At 41.5% G+C, this 13,305-nt stretch overlaps 1 protein-coding gene across 1 annotated transcript; it reads right to left on the bottom strand.

Annotated features, from left to right (window-relative positions):
- LOC143643739 (uncharacterized) lies at positions 1–5,165 on the bottom strand. Its single transcript, XM_077112288.1, has 2 exons — positions 4,685–5,165; positions 1–567 (listed from the first exon to the last, which is right to left on the bottom strand). Exons 1-2 carry the CDS (start codon positions 5,072–5,074, stop codon positions 370–372), a joined length of 588 nt encoding a protein of 195 aa, XP_076968403.1. The 5' UTR covers positions 5,075–5,165; the 3' UTR covers positions 1–369.
- Between the last annotated feature and the right edge of the window lie 8,140 nt (positions 5,166–13,305).

Raw genomic sequence — 13,305 nt, 5'->3', positions numbered from 1 at the left:
GGACGGGTCATACGGTGAGGGGAAGGACTGGGTAGCGGGACGGTCATTGCCAGGAGCATCAGGGGCGAGTGACATAGCCAACATGGTAGTGACACGTAATTGCTGCTGTGTCTGGAACAAGCGTTCTAACAAACATTTAACAGTGACTAAGCCCACTAATAGTCCCACTGCCATGAGGATCCAAGTAGTCAAATTGGGCCAAGAGAACCATGAGGTGACTCGGTTCCACAGACTTTGTACAGTCTCGCCCAGTTTGGAAAGGTCGAAGTCAACGGGGGTCAACTTGATATCCCCAAGCACTCGAAGGTCTGAATCCACCTGTTGGGAGAGGTTAGTAAAGGTAGGGAGGTTTTAAAGCTGGTCCCCTTTCTATACGATAGAAGGGTGACTAGCGCTCCTGTTGTCATCTTGTCGTTCGTCGCCATCATCAGCAGAGTTGGAGACCGGATCTGGTGGCTCTGGTTGGAGGCTTATCAATTTTCTGGGCAACAGTTCCTTGGCGTCCTCGGGCGACGTCACGGTTCTCACCAGTCTTTCCGGAACCCACACAGGTTGACGTCCTGGTTCCTGGGGAAAAACACAAACAGAGCCTCTGGCCCAGCTGAGCACTGGGTCGGGGCCTTGCCATTGTCCTGACAGGACATCCTTCCAACGGACTAGACCTCTATGTGGAGGACTCGGAGTAGTGTGCTGAAGAGCAGGTGTCATTCCTAGTGAATTTTCATTTAAAAAATTATATGTAAATAAGGCTACAGACAGTTGAGCCTTCGGGGACAGGCCGTGGCCTATTCCCCCTTTCTGTTTTTTGAGCAAGTCTTTAAGAGACCTGTGTGCTCTTTCAATGATTCCTTGCCCTTGAGGGTTGTAGGGGATACCATGTTTTAATTGCACTTCCATATTTTCACAAAATCTTTGGAGCAGGCTTCAAAAGGCTCATTGGGGTTTATTCTTTTTAATGCAGCGTCACTGAGTGCTTGTTCTACTTGGCACAGTGCTTGCCTAGCCTCGGGAGTGAGGTGTCGGGGCGAAGTTATATTCGAATCCCCTTTCAGTAAGTCGAATAAAGGCACTAATTTGGCATTGGGTATTTTTAGGTACGGGCGAACCCAATTTATATCCCCCATGAGTTTTTGTAAGTCATTTAGGGTGTGTATGTTGTCTAACCTAAGAGACACCTTTTGGGGGGATACATGAGTAGGTGTAATTTTTGCCCCCAGGAAGGTGGTAATCTCTGCTATCTGGACCTTTTCAGGGGCTACTTCTAGGTTGGCTTTTCTAAGTGTAAGGACTAAATGTGACAGAGCTGTCTTAAGGAGATCTGTGTCTTTATGAGTCATCAAAATGTCATCCATATAATGAATAATTTTTACTTGGGGGAACTGTTGCCGAGTGTCGGCCAGCTTTGTAGCAACATACAGCTGGCACATGGTAGGGCTATTAGTCATGCCCTGGGGCAGGACTGTCCACTCGAAACGGTGACTGGGCTCCTCTTGATTAAGAGAGGGCACAGTAAAAGCAAACTTTGGGGTATCCTCAGGGTGAAGTGGAATGGAAAAGAAGCAGTCTTTAAGGTCTAAGATGAAAATAGGCCAATGTTCTGGCAGAGCTGAAAGAAGGGGCAACCCCATCTGAACAGGTCCTAAGGACTCCATGCAATTATTAATGGCTCTTAAATCATGTAACAATCTCCATTTGCCTGATTTTTTCTTTATGACAAATATAGGGGTGTTCCAAGGTGATGTGGAGGGAATGAGGTGGCCCTTTTTTAGTTGTGCTGACACTAGAGTGTGTAATGCTGAGAGTTTTTTCTGTGACAAGGGCCACTGAGGCACCCAGACCGGGGTCTTGGCTTTCCATCTTAGTTTTATAGGTGTGGGTGGGAATCTCCCCTCAGTGGCCCCTGGGAAAAACCCAGGCCTCGTCTGTCAGAATTGGAGACCGCCTGTATAGGCATTGCGCGCCCCTGCAATGAGGCTCCTAAGCCTTTGCCAGGGACATATCCCATTCCTTTTAACAGATGCTTAGAAGTTGGAGAACAGTTACTGGTCAAAGTAACGTCCATCTGGGCTAGAATGTCTCTTCCCCATAAGGACACGGGCAGGGCTAACACATAAGGCTGAAAGCTACCTTGATGTCCTTCTTCATCTGCCCAATGAAGGGCAGTTGCACTCAGCATGGGTGCTGAGACCTGGCCTATTCCTCTAATGGTGTCCTCCGCCTTGCACGTCGGCCAGGCGGAGGGCCATTCTTGTTGCCTTACAATTGACCGATCGGCCCCGGTATCTAGCAGGCCCAGGAAGGGTCTGCCTTGCACCTTAATAGTTAGCATGGGTCGAGACTCCAGGGACATATGGAGGCCTTCAAAAACTTCTCCAGTAGACCCGAATCCCTTATCTCCTCTCTGTCTGGGTCTGCTCGGAAAGGATGTATGTAAGCTGGGCAAGAGCAGGAGCTGTGCCAGCTTATCACCCTTTGCAATGACTAGAGTGCCTTGCTGAGATTGTACCATAACCTGGGCATAGCCTGTAAAATCTGAATCTACAATGCCTGGTATAACTGTTAATCCTTTCAGGGCTGTGGATGCTCTCCCTAATATGAGCCCCACAGTATTTTTTTGCAAAGGCCCCTTAAAGGAGGTCCCCACCAGCTGGACACCCATGGAGGGGGTCAGTACGAGTCTGGAGGTGGCACAGAGGTCCAGTCCTGCTGATCCAGGGGATGCGCGAATTTGGACGGGTGTTGTGTCGTCGAATGGCAAGCAGGGGGGTCCACCGAGAGGGCGGACCCCCTCTGCCCGTTTTTTGGAACCTGTTCAGGACGGCCAGAAAGGCGCACACCCTGCGCATTGAAGGCTGACCTACAGTCTTCTGCGCGATGGGGTCCCTTGTGGCAATGGCCACATAGCCTGGTTACCGCACACGGTCTATCAAATTGTTGGATAGCAGGCGGTTGGCCTTTATTGGGACAGTTTCTTTTAATGTGTCCCGACTGGCCACAATGATAGCATCCCTTTGGTCTTGTTCCTAAGTCTTTGGGTTTCTTTGTAGCTACTTGTAAGGAGCTGGCTAGCATGGCAGCTAGACCTGCATTGGTTAACGGGCTACCAGCATCTCTACAGAGCCGAACCCAATCCGTCAGGCTTTTTCCCCTGTTTTGTACTAGGATGACTTTACATTCCTTGTTGCACTGCTCAAATATCATTTGTTTAACTACGGTCTCTGCCACTCCTGGATCTGAAAAAACTCTCTCAGCTGCAGTTTGCATTCTGGCTAGAAACTCCACGAATGGTTCAGTGGGGCCCTGGTGTATGCTGCTGAGTGAAGCTTGAGCCTCTCCCTGGCCTGCCAACTTTTTCCAGGCGCCTATGAAACAGCGGAAAATCTGTCCATAGACTTCTTGAGGGAACCCTGTTTGATTCTGGGAATGGGCACCTTTCCCCAATAGCATATCTGCATTCCATCCGCCATGTCTCCCCGCTGCGTTTCTTGCAGCTTGTTCCTCAACCAGCTCCTCAAACCATGCTTTCCAATCTATGTATCGGCCCTGTGGTAAACAAGCACGGGCCAGCTGAAAAATATCTGCGGGTGTATGATTCAGGGCGGAAAGGTTTTCAACCATATTCAGGGTAAAAGGGGCATTGGGGCCATACTGATGGACGGCCTGCCTCAACTCCTTTAAAATTTTGTAATCATATGGTTCATACTGATTGTTACCTTGGGGATTGACAATAACCGGGAACATTTCTGAGGCTGGTTCTGGTTTAAGTGGTTGGTAACCACCCAGCATGCCAAAAGGTCTAAATGTTGAAAAAGGAGTCCACTTCCAGAAATGTCTCCCTCTATTGCCTGACGACGGAAGACTCTGAGGGCCTGCGTACGCGGGCGGGGGGCACAGCTGTAATTGCCCCTCCCTAGACCAGCCTGTAGGGGGTTCCGGGTCTCGCAAAGGAGGGCCACTGTAATTACCTGATTCGGCCACCAGAGGGAGCCCGTGGTGAGGGTTTTTGGCGAGATCACCAAAACCATTCACCGGAAGCCGCCGCGCCCCTGCAGCAGGCGCTGGCGGGGCGGAAGGCTGCGTGGGTGAGACAGGGGGCCTCCACCAATCGATCAGCGGAGGCGCGTCTGCACCCTCGGTCTCATCACCATCTGACTCTGAGTCAGAGGTGTCTGAACTAGTGCTTGACTCTGGCGGCTTGCGAGGTGGCGGCTCACTCTTACAGGAGCCGTCTGCAGACGAAGCCGACCGAGTTTCCTGAAGCGCGTGCCGTGCCTGTAGCAGGGCGGGGGACGGACGAAGGCCCCAAGTAGCTTCTGCCTCAAGACAAGCACGGACGGTCTCCCAGATAGGGACTAGGATCGGGTCCATGCATAGGCCCGTCCGGCGCGCCCGATCTATGTCGTTACCAAGTCTTATCCAAGAAGGCAAACTGAGGCTACCGGAATGGGCGAACCAAGGGGCAAAAGCAGCAATATCGTCAAGGAACCGCAGGAGGGAACTCTCCTTAACCGAGATACCCCGCTGCTTCAAAAGGGTCTTTAAGGGAGCTAACAAAGGTGAACTTCCTGACTGCCCCATGCTTGCAGTCGGCACTGTACTTTAATCACTCAGAGAGCTCTTCCGAGTCCCCGGGGCTACCTGAAAGCCCGCGGGCCTTAACTCTCACGTAATAAGAAGCACTCACCTCCTCGCGGTGATCAGGCGCGAGAAGTCCGCTGCGAGCTCGGGATGCACGTACGGCTCTCCTCGCAGAAGAGGTGTCAAGAGAAGGGTCCCCGTACGGGCCACCACTTGTCCGCAGCCGTCTCGTCCGGCTTCTGATCCCCGGCCGGCGAAGGGAACAGGAGGGGAGAAAGAGACAGACGCAGGCAAACCGACTCGGGTGACAGACACGGGTTCGAGGCACGCAACGGTTGTGAGCACAGACCTTTACTGGAGTTAAGCTTGCATTCTCTGTTACAGGTTCCACGCGGGACAAGATACCCCGCGGGGGAACAACCTCTATGCGGCCGTCAGGTACGGCTCCCTGTGGGTCATCTCCGCTTACCCCGTCCGGGTAACGCCTTATATGCATAATCAAAATCCAATAGGCTAACACCACGTATACAGGGGTGATTGGTAGATGCGGTTGGCGGGTGTGTGCGTCATACGCGGAAGCAGGATGCGGGCGCCATCTTGGCTCACTCGATGGGCGGGGGAACTCTAGAGCAGGCTGCGGCGTGTCCACTAGGCCCGACCCGGGAGGCGGCTCTCCACACAGGACCAGACGGCTTCACATGTGAATTTTATCAAACATTCCAGAAAGAATTAGTACCAACTCTCCTCAAACTCTTAAAAAAAATTGAAGTGGAGGGAAAACTACCTAATTCATTCTATGAAGCCAACATCACCCTCATACCAAAACCAGGCAAAGATATTACAAAAAAAGAAAACTACAGACCAATCTCTGTAATGAATATAGATGCAAAAATCCTCAACAAAATTCTAGCAAATCGAATCCAACAACACATTAAAAGAATTATACATCATGACCAAGTAGGATTCATCCCAGGTATGCAAGGATGGTTCAACATAAGAAAATCAATTAATGTAATACACCATATCAACAAATCAAAGCAGAAAAATCACATGATCATCTCAATTGATGCAGAGAAGGCATTTGACAAGATTCAACATCCTTTCCTGTTGAAAACACTTCAAAAGATAGGAATACAAGGGAACTTCCTTAAAATGATAGAGGGAATATATGAAAAACCCACAGCTAATATCATCCTCAATGGGGAAAATTTGAAAACTTTCCCCCTAAGATCAGGAACAAGACAAGGATGTCCATTATCACCACTATTATTCAACATCGTGTTGGAGGTTCTAGCCAGAGCAATTAGACAAGAAAAAGAAATACAAGGCATCAGAATTGGAAAGGAAGAAGTAAAACTTTCACTGTTTGCAGACGATATACTATACGTCGAAAACCCGGAAAAATCCACAACAAAACTACTAGAGCTAATAAATGAGTACAGCAAAGTAGCAGTTTACAAGATCAACATTCAAAAATCTGTAGCATTTCTATACACTAGCAATGAACAAGCTGCGGGGGAAATCAAGAAACGAATCCCATTTACAATTGCAACTAAAAGAATAAAATACCTAGGAATAAATTTAACTAAAGAGACAAAAAAACCTATACAAAGAAAACTACAAAAATCTGTTAAAAGAAATCATAGAAGACCTAAATAGATGGAAGGGCATACCGTGTTCATGGATTGGAAGACTAAATATAGTTAAGATGTCAATCCTACCTAAATTGATTTACAGATTCAATGCAATACCAATCAAAATCCCAACAACTTATTTTTCAGAATTAGTTGTTGAAAAACCAATAAGCAAATTTACCTGGAAGGGCAGTTTGCCCCAAATTGCTAAAAACATCTTGAGGGAAAAAAACGAAGCTGGAGGTCTCGCGCTGCCGGACTTTAAGGCATATTATGAAGCCACAGTGGTCAAAACAGCATGGTATTGGCATAAAGATAGATATATCGACCAATGGAATCGAATAGAGTGCTCAGAAATAGACCCTCTCATCTATGGACATTTGATCTTTGATAAGGCAATCAAGCCAACTCACCTGGGACAGAACAGTCTCTTCAATAAATGGTGCCTAGAGAACTGGATATCCATATGCAAAAGAATGAAAGAAGACCCGTATCTCACACCTTATACAAAAGTTAACTCAAAATGGATCAAAGATCTAAACATTAGGTCTAAGACCATAAAACAGTTAGAGGAAAATGTAGGGAGATATCTTATGAATCTTACAATTGGAGGCGGTTTTATGGACCTTAAACCTAAAGCAAGAGCACTGAAGAAGGAAATAAATAAATGGGAGCTCCTCAAAATTAAACACTTTTGTGCATCAAAGAACTTCATCAAGAAAGTAGAAAGACAGCCTACACAATGGGAGATAATATTTGGAAATGACATATCAGATAAAGGTCTAGTATCCAGAATTTATAAAGAGATTGTTCAACTCAACAACAAAAAGACAGCCAACCCAATTACAAAATGGGAAAAAGACTTGAACAGACACCTATCAGAAGAGGAAATACGGATGGCCAAGAGGCACATGAAGAGATGCTCAATGTCCCTGGCCATTAGAGAAATGCAAATCAAAACCACAATGAGATATCATCTCACACCCACCAGAATGGCCATTATCAACAAAACAGAAAATGACAAGTGCTGGAGAGGATGCGGAGAAAGAGGCACACTTATCCACTGTTGGTGGGAATGTCAAATGGTGCAACCACTGTGGAAGGCAGTTTGGCGGTTCCTCAAAAAGCTGAATATAGAATTGCGATATGACCCAGCAATACCATTGCTAGGTATCTACTCAAAGGACTTAAGGGCAAAGACACAAACGGACATTTGCACACCAATGTTTATAGCAGCGTTATTTACAATTGCAAAGAGATGGAAACCACCAAAATGTTCATCAACAGACAAGTGGCTAAACAAACTGTGGTATATACATACGATGGAATATTATGCAGCTTTAAGACAGGCTAAACTTATGAAGCATGTAATAACATGGATGGACCTAGAGAACATTATGCTTAGTGAGTCTAGCCAAAAACTAAAGGACAAATACTGTATGGTCCCACTGATGTGAACCGACATTCGAGAATAAACTTGGAATATGTCATTGGTAACAGAGACCAGCAGAAGTTAGAAACAGGGTAAGATAATGGGTAATTGGAGCTGAAGGGATACAGACTGTGCAACAGGACTAGATACAAAAATTCAAAAATGGACAGTACAATAATACCTAATTGTAAAGTAATCATGTTAAAACACTGAATGAAGCTGCATCTGAGCTATAGGTTTTTTTGTTTGTTTGTTTGTCTTTTTTTTTACTATTATTATTATTTTTATTTTTTTCTCTATATTAACATTCTATATCTTTTTCTTTTGTTTTGCTAGTTCTTTTCCTAAATCGATTCAAATGTACTAAGAAATGATGATCATGCATCTATGTGATGATGTTAAGAATTACTGACTGCATATGTAGAATGGAATGATTTCTAAATGTTGTGTTAATTTCTTTTTTTTCTTTAATTAATAAAAAAAAAAGAATTAAAAAAAAAACATAGGTGCACATAGGCTGTCCCAAACCAACAGAAAGGGAAAGTCATAATCCTAAAGAGTATTTCATTTTATATTTCAATTCATGCAAATATTTTCCCTTTTAATGTAGAAAACTACCATGTCTCATCAGCAGTTCTAGTTAAGATGGTCAGATAAGGGACTAATACTGATCATTCTCCCACCAAGTTTCTTTAAAACTTTGGCTTTCACCTCATCTGATCTGTAATCTATAATCACTGAACTATCAAGCTTTGGTTAACAATCACTGAAATAAGTATTCTACTGTGGTAATGTTATAATCCATGTTCATCTAGGGTTCTCTAGGGAAACAACCAACAGGAGGTAGCTATAAATATTAGATTTATAAAAGTGTTTTACACAACTGTGGGGGATGCACAAGTCCACATAGGGCAGGCCACAAGCTGGTAACTCCAACAAAAGTCTTTGATGAATTCCTCAGGAGAAGCTGGCTGGTTGAGGTGGAGAGAGTCTGTCTTCTGCCTTCTCCTTTAAAGCCTTCAACTGATTGGATGAGATGCCTCTCATTGCTGGAGGCACTCTCCTTAGTTGTTTGTAGATGTAATCAGTTGTAGATGCAATCAACATAGTGATGATTTAAGTCCACAAAGTATCCTTGCAGTACCATTACCTGTCCAAGTTGACATATAAACCTAATCATCACAATCTCTTTGTCATAATTCTCTCAATCATGTCATTTTTATTGTTTGAAGGTATATTTTCTTAAAGTCAACTTCTTAAGAAAAATTATATAATGTATATATAAATTATATAATATATAATATATATAATATAATATATAATTATAAAGAAAGTATATAATTTTCCTTGTTTAAAGTTCTACAAGCTTTTAATTAGCGGCTTTCTAGACTAAGCAAGGCAATTCTTATTATAATTGTAGTAATATTTGTCTATCATTGTTCTTGAAACTTCTGATAGATATATTTATAAGTTGTGATAATGGATGGAAAAATTTTAGTAGTGGATAGTGGTGATGTAGCACAATCACCACCTTTTTTGTGAATGTAATTAACAGCACTGAATTATATATTTGAATGTGATTAAAAGGGGAAGTTTTAGGTTATATATATGTTACTGGAATAAAATTTAGAGCTATAGTGCTATACCACACAGTAAACCCTAATGTAGACCATGGACTGTAGTTAATAGTACAATCATCATAATATTCTTTCACCAATTGTAACAATGTACCATAGTAATACAAGGTGTTAATAACAGGGAGAGGTGGCAATAATTGATAAATTAATAGGAGATATTTAGGAACTCTGTATTTTATGCATGTTTTTTCTGTAAACCTATAACTTCTCTAATTAAAAAAAAACTAAGATAATGGAAAAGATTTTTTTAAGTTGTGACGATAAAATGGATTTAATCAACTTGTCATTAGAATGGTGCTCAGCACAGACTAACTGGTACTAATTACAGTATCTTAATAATCACTGCAGTCCTTTCAATACATTATAGCCAATTATTATAACAATGCTTGAAGATATTGTTAGCCCCATTTTACAGATGAAATGAAATTCAGAGATCAAATTACTTAAGTAAGTAATTTCCCTAGGTCACCACACACTAAGTTGTTTACACTTCCCCAACTTTAACTCAGAAGTTATAATACTAATTGCACTAATGGATGTAAAGAGAGTTTCCCTCCTAGGGCATATTCTGCTTCTGATATAGGCAGGCAGAGCTTAAGACACTAACAGAATTTTCAATATGTTCAGAGAGAAGAATCTTTGGTCCTACTGACCCAATATTTCCCAAAATTCCTTTGGGGACCATTAATTGATGCACTGGGTTTTCAGTTCTTATTTAACTGTGTGAAGAATTTGCACTCCTTCCATTATTTTACCTATAGTTTAAGTAAGTGCCTTTCCTATTTGAAATTATTTGTTATTGCAATAAGGACCACTTTAAGGGAATAATTTCTTTTGCTATACTGTAGAGCTACATCTTAGGTTTAAAAGTTAATGAATAAGTGAAAACTTGCAATAATCAAAATTACCTTTTTAAAAAAATTTCCTTAAATCTCCCATAAAGTACAGTGCTGTGTATGTGATTTGTGAATTTAACCTTTTGTAGTTTCTTTCAATAATTTTTAATCTATGGCCCTTGATTAATCATACTTTGTTTCAGTCCTTGAGGATGTTGATCAAACTTCTTATTGACTACCTGAACAATGTACTTTAAAATCATTCACAAATTTTTCCATCGATTTCACAATGTTCATTGACGGTTTCAGATTGAATTGCATCCTCACTTTGAAGAGAAGTAAGGAAAAAGGACTGGTACCCTGGTATTCAGTTGATATTCCTTTAAGTTAACTCTGAAAAATGAGTCAGTGCCACTGTAATTTGAACCCACTAACAAGCTAGGTTGTTTTCTTTCCTTATGCCTGGTTAACTTTTCTAGTTGATAAGCATATCTTATCCATGCTTTAAATATAAAATGATTGTGTGTGTGTGATCTTATACTCATTTAGATTTACATTATTTTCTAAAAGCTGGATGAAAAACAAAACACCCTATCCCAAGGAAATACAATATACTTGTGTAACAACTACACTCTTGAAACAGTTGTGTTGGTGTCACAAATAAGGCTCCCAACCAAAGCACTGATGACTATCTGTAGGCTTATCTGTTTAAGGTAAATTATCTAAAATTTGACCACTAGAAGGGTACAATATGCAAAAGAACGGGAGTAGATATTCCCAGGGTACTGGATGTCCCTGCCCAAGACTGGGGAGGAAATCTTTACCCCTCAAATGATATTGGTGTAAACCTAGGTTAATTAGTAGATATCAATAAATATTGAACAAATGACTTCTGGCCCTCCAGCAGTATTCAATCAGGTATAAATAAGGAGTAAAACAACCTGTCAGTCTCACTTCATCCTCCCAATTCCACTGCGGGAAACTGAGCCTAGAAGGAATGAAGGTCATGTTAGCTTTTATATTGTGGGACATATTAATTCTCAGTGTGGTTAATGAATGGTTAATGGGAAAATCTTAAATCCCTGTTTGTAAAAGATTGAGGGGGAGGGACTTATCAAAATACCAATCAATAATATGCTACATTGGGAATGAAAAGGTTATAAGATCTTGCTGAATCAGTAATGCTTATTTGATATTTCTTTGAATATATATTTTTATGTCTTCCCATTAGCCAACTAGGAATCACTTGATTCATTATTACTAATAATAATTGCATAAAATCTTATAGTTTAGCAAGCACTTTCACTCCTAGCCATCTCTATAGTCCTGTGACTTGTATTATCATTAGGAATAGAATCTAAGCTCTGGTGAGCCAGGGCCACGTCCTATCTATTTCTATCCTCCTTCTGTCCCCCACATAACAGATATTCTTAATGTATCTGTTCTTTTAATAAATTCCCATGTTACAAATGAAGACACCTGTTCAGAAATGTTACTTTGCCCAAGACCTGTGAGCATTAGAGCTGAGGATTCCTCCTAGGTCTTTGGCTCTAAATTCTGGGGCAGTTGTCCGATAGAGATGAACAAATAGATAATTCTTAGCAAATGCAGATCTATGCACTTGATTTGTGGCTTTTTAAATTGTTTAAGATAATGTATTACAGAGACACTTCAGGCCGACTGATCTGTTTTGATTCCTTGTGTGAATGTCACAGTGTATTCTTTTTGTGATGTTTTAGTAAAACTGCGTACGTATTTTAACAATATTCATAGAGGTGATAAAAATCACAGTGTTAGAATATTAGGATATTATTAAAGAAGCAACTATTTCCCTCTCTCCTGCTACAGTTTTTAAGAATGCACTCAGACAAACTGATAGCGCTACACATTTGTACCCTTGCCCTTTGTTCTTTGCCAATGTGAGGATCCTGGTCTTATATAACTTAGAAATAAATGCTGATTCTGTTTTAAATTCAACCCCTTAAATAAATAATAAATTCAAACCCTTAGAGCTTTGCACCTAAATGAAATCTTCCAACAGCATTTTCAAAGCCATTGATTTTATAGGGAGGTCAGGTATAATTCTGCCCTTCAAATTACCTTGTTTTTAGGAATTGTAGTTAATTTCATCGCATAGCATCTCTAACTTGTGATCTTATCACACAGGAGAATAAATTCACTCATTTTCTACCTGCATTCATCAATGTCCGATCAGCATTGTGTGCCTTTAATAGAAACGCTCTAAAACTACTTTTTTTTTCCATCTTCCTAAATTTCAGAATCTCTTTTGATTTTCTCCTTTGCCACTTTTTCTCCAAAAAGCAAAATCAAACTTTTATTTCAAGTTGCTAGCTTTCGTTCCCAGCCAAGAATGATGTTGTTAAAAACCTTGCAGTGCTATGAAAGCTGGCATCGTGGAGGATATAACTTTGGCCCCAGGTAACTTCGTAAGAATTACCATTTAGCCTTTATAATGATTCTGACTCACCAAGCTTACAAATAAGTGTGATTTTAACCCGAGCCTTAACTACTTCTAGCTGTTAATCTTCAATCATACAATGCCATTCAAATATTCTTCAGACATTTTTCCTATTTCCTTAAGAAACAAATCACCCCCTATAGTTCCAATATGAAGTAGATACCTTAAAGTAAACCACATCCACGATATATTAAAGCATCTATATCACCTGCAATCTTTCTTAATACTTTCCCATTTGGGGACTGAGGTTTTCCTACCAGTCTTTCTTTTCTTTGATTCCTTTCGTGCATCCATTTTTAAATAGGGAGATTTTATTATGCTGCCTTATGACCATCCACCGTGCCCCCCTTCTTATTTCTGCTCCTTTTTATTCTTTAAACATCCACCTTTTGTTGAATTATTTTAATCTTCTGTCCTGTCTTATACTTACCTCTCCTGATACCTGTTTATTCAAAATATATATTAACACTTTTAATACTTTTACATTGTCCTTCATAAGTTTTTGGCTGTCAGTGTCATTTATCCCCTAAGTTCAGCTACTCTTCTTTTATACTTAGGTACTGGCATACATATGTAGTGGCAGGCTGCTGTTTGTTTCTACCCAGTTCCCCTCACTCACGGACCCACCTCCACCTCACTAGCTTGTTCCATGAGTTTCTGGAATAACTGTCAGTCTCCATGGCCTCCCTGCCTTCAGGCTGTAGGCAGA

Source organism: Tamandua tetradactyla, chromosome 8 (assembly GCF_023851605.1).
Source record: "Tamandua tetradactyla isolate mTamTet1 chromosome 8, mTamTet1.pri, whole genome shotgun sequence".
In the NCBI taxonomy this organism is placed as follows: Eukaryota; Metazoa; Chordata; class Mammalia; order Pilosa; family Myrmecophagidae; genus Tamandua; species Tamandua tetradactyla.
The sequence above is the reverse complement of the archived record's forward strand: the minus strand, read 5'-3'. Positions and strand labels throughout refer to the sequence as shown.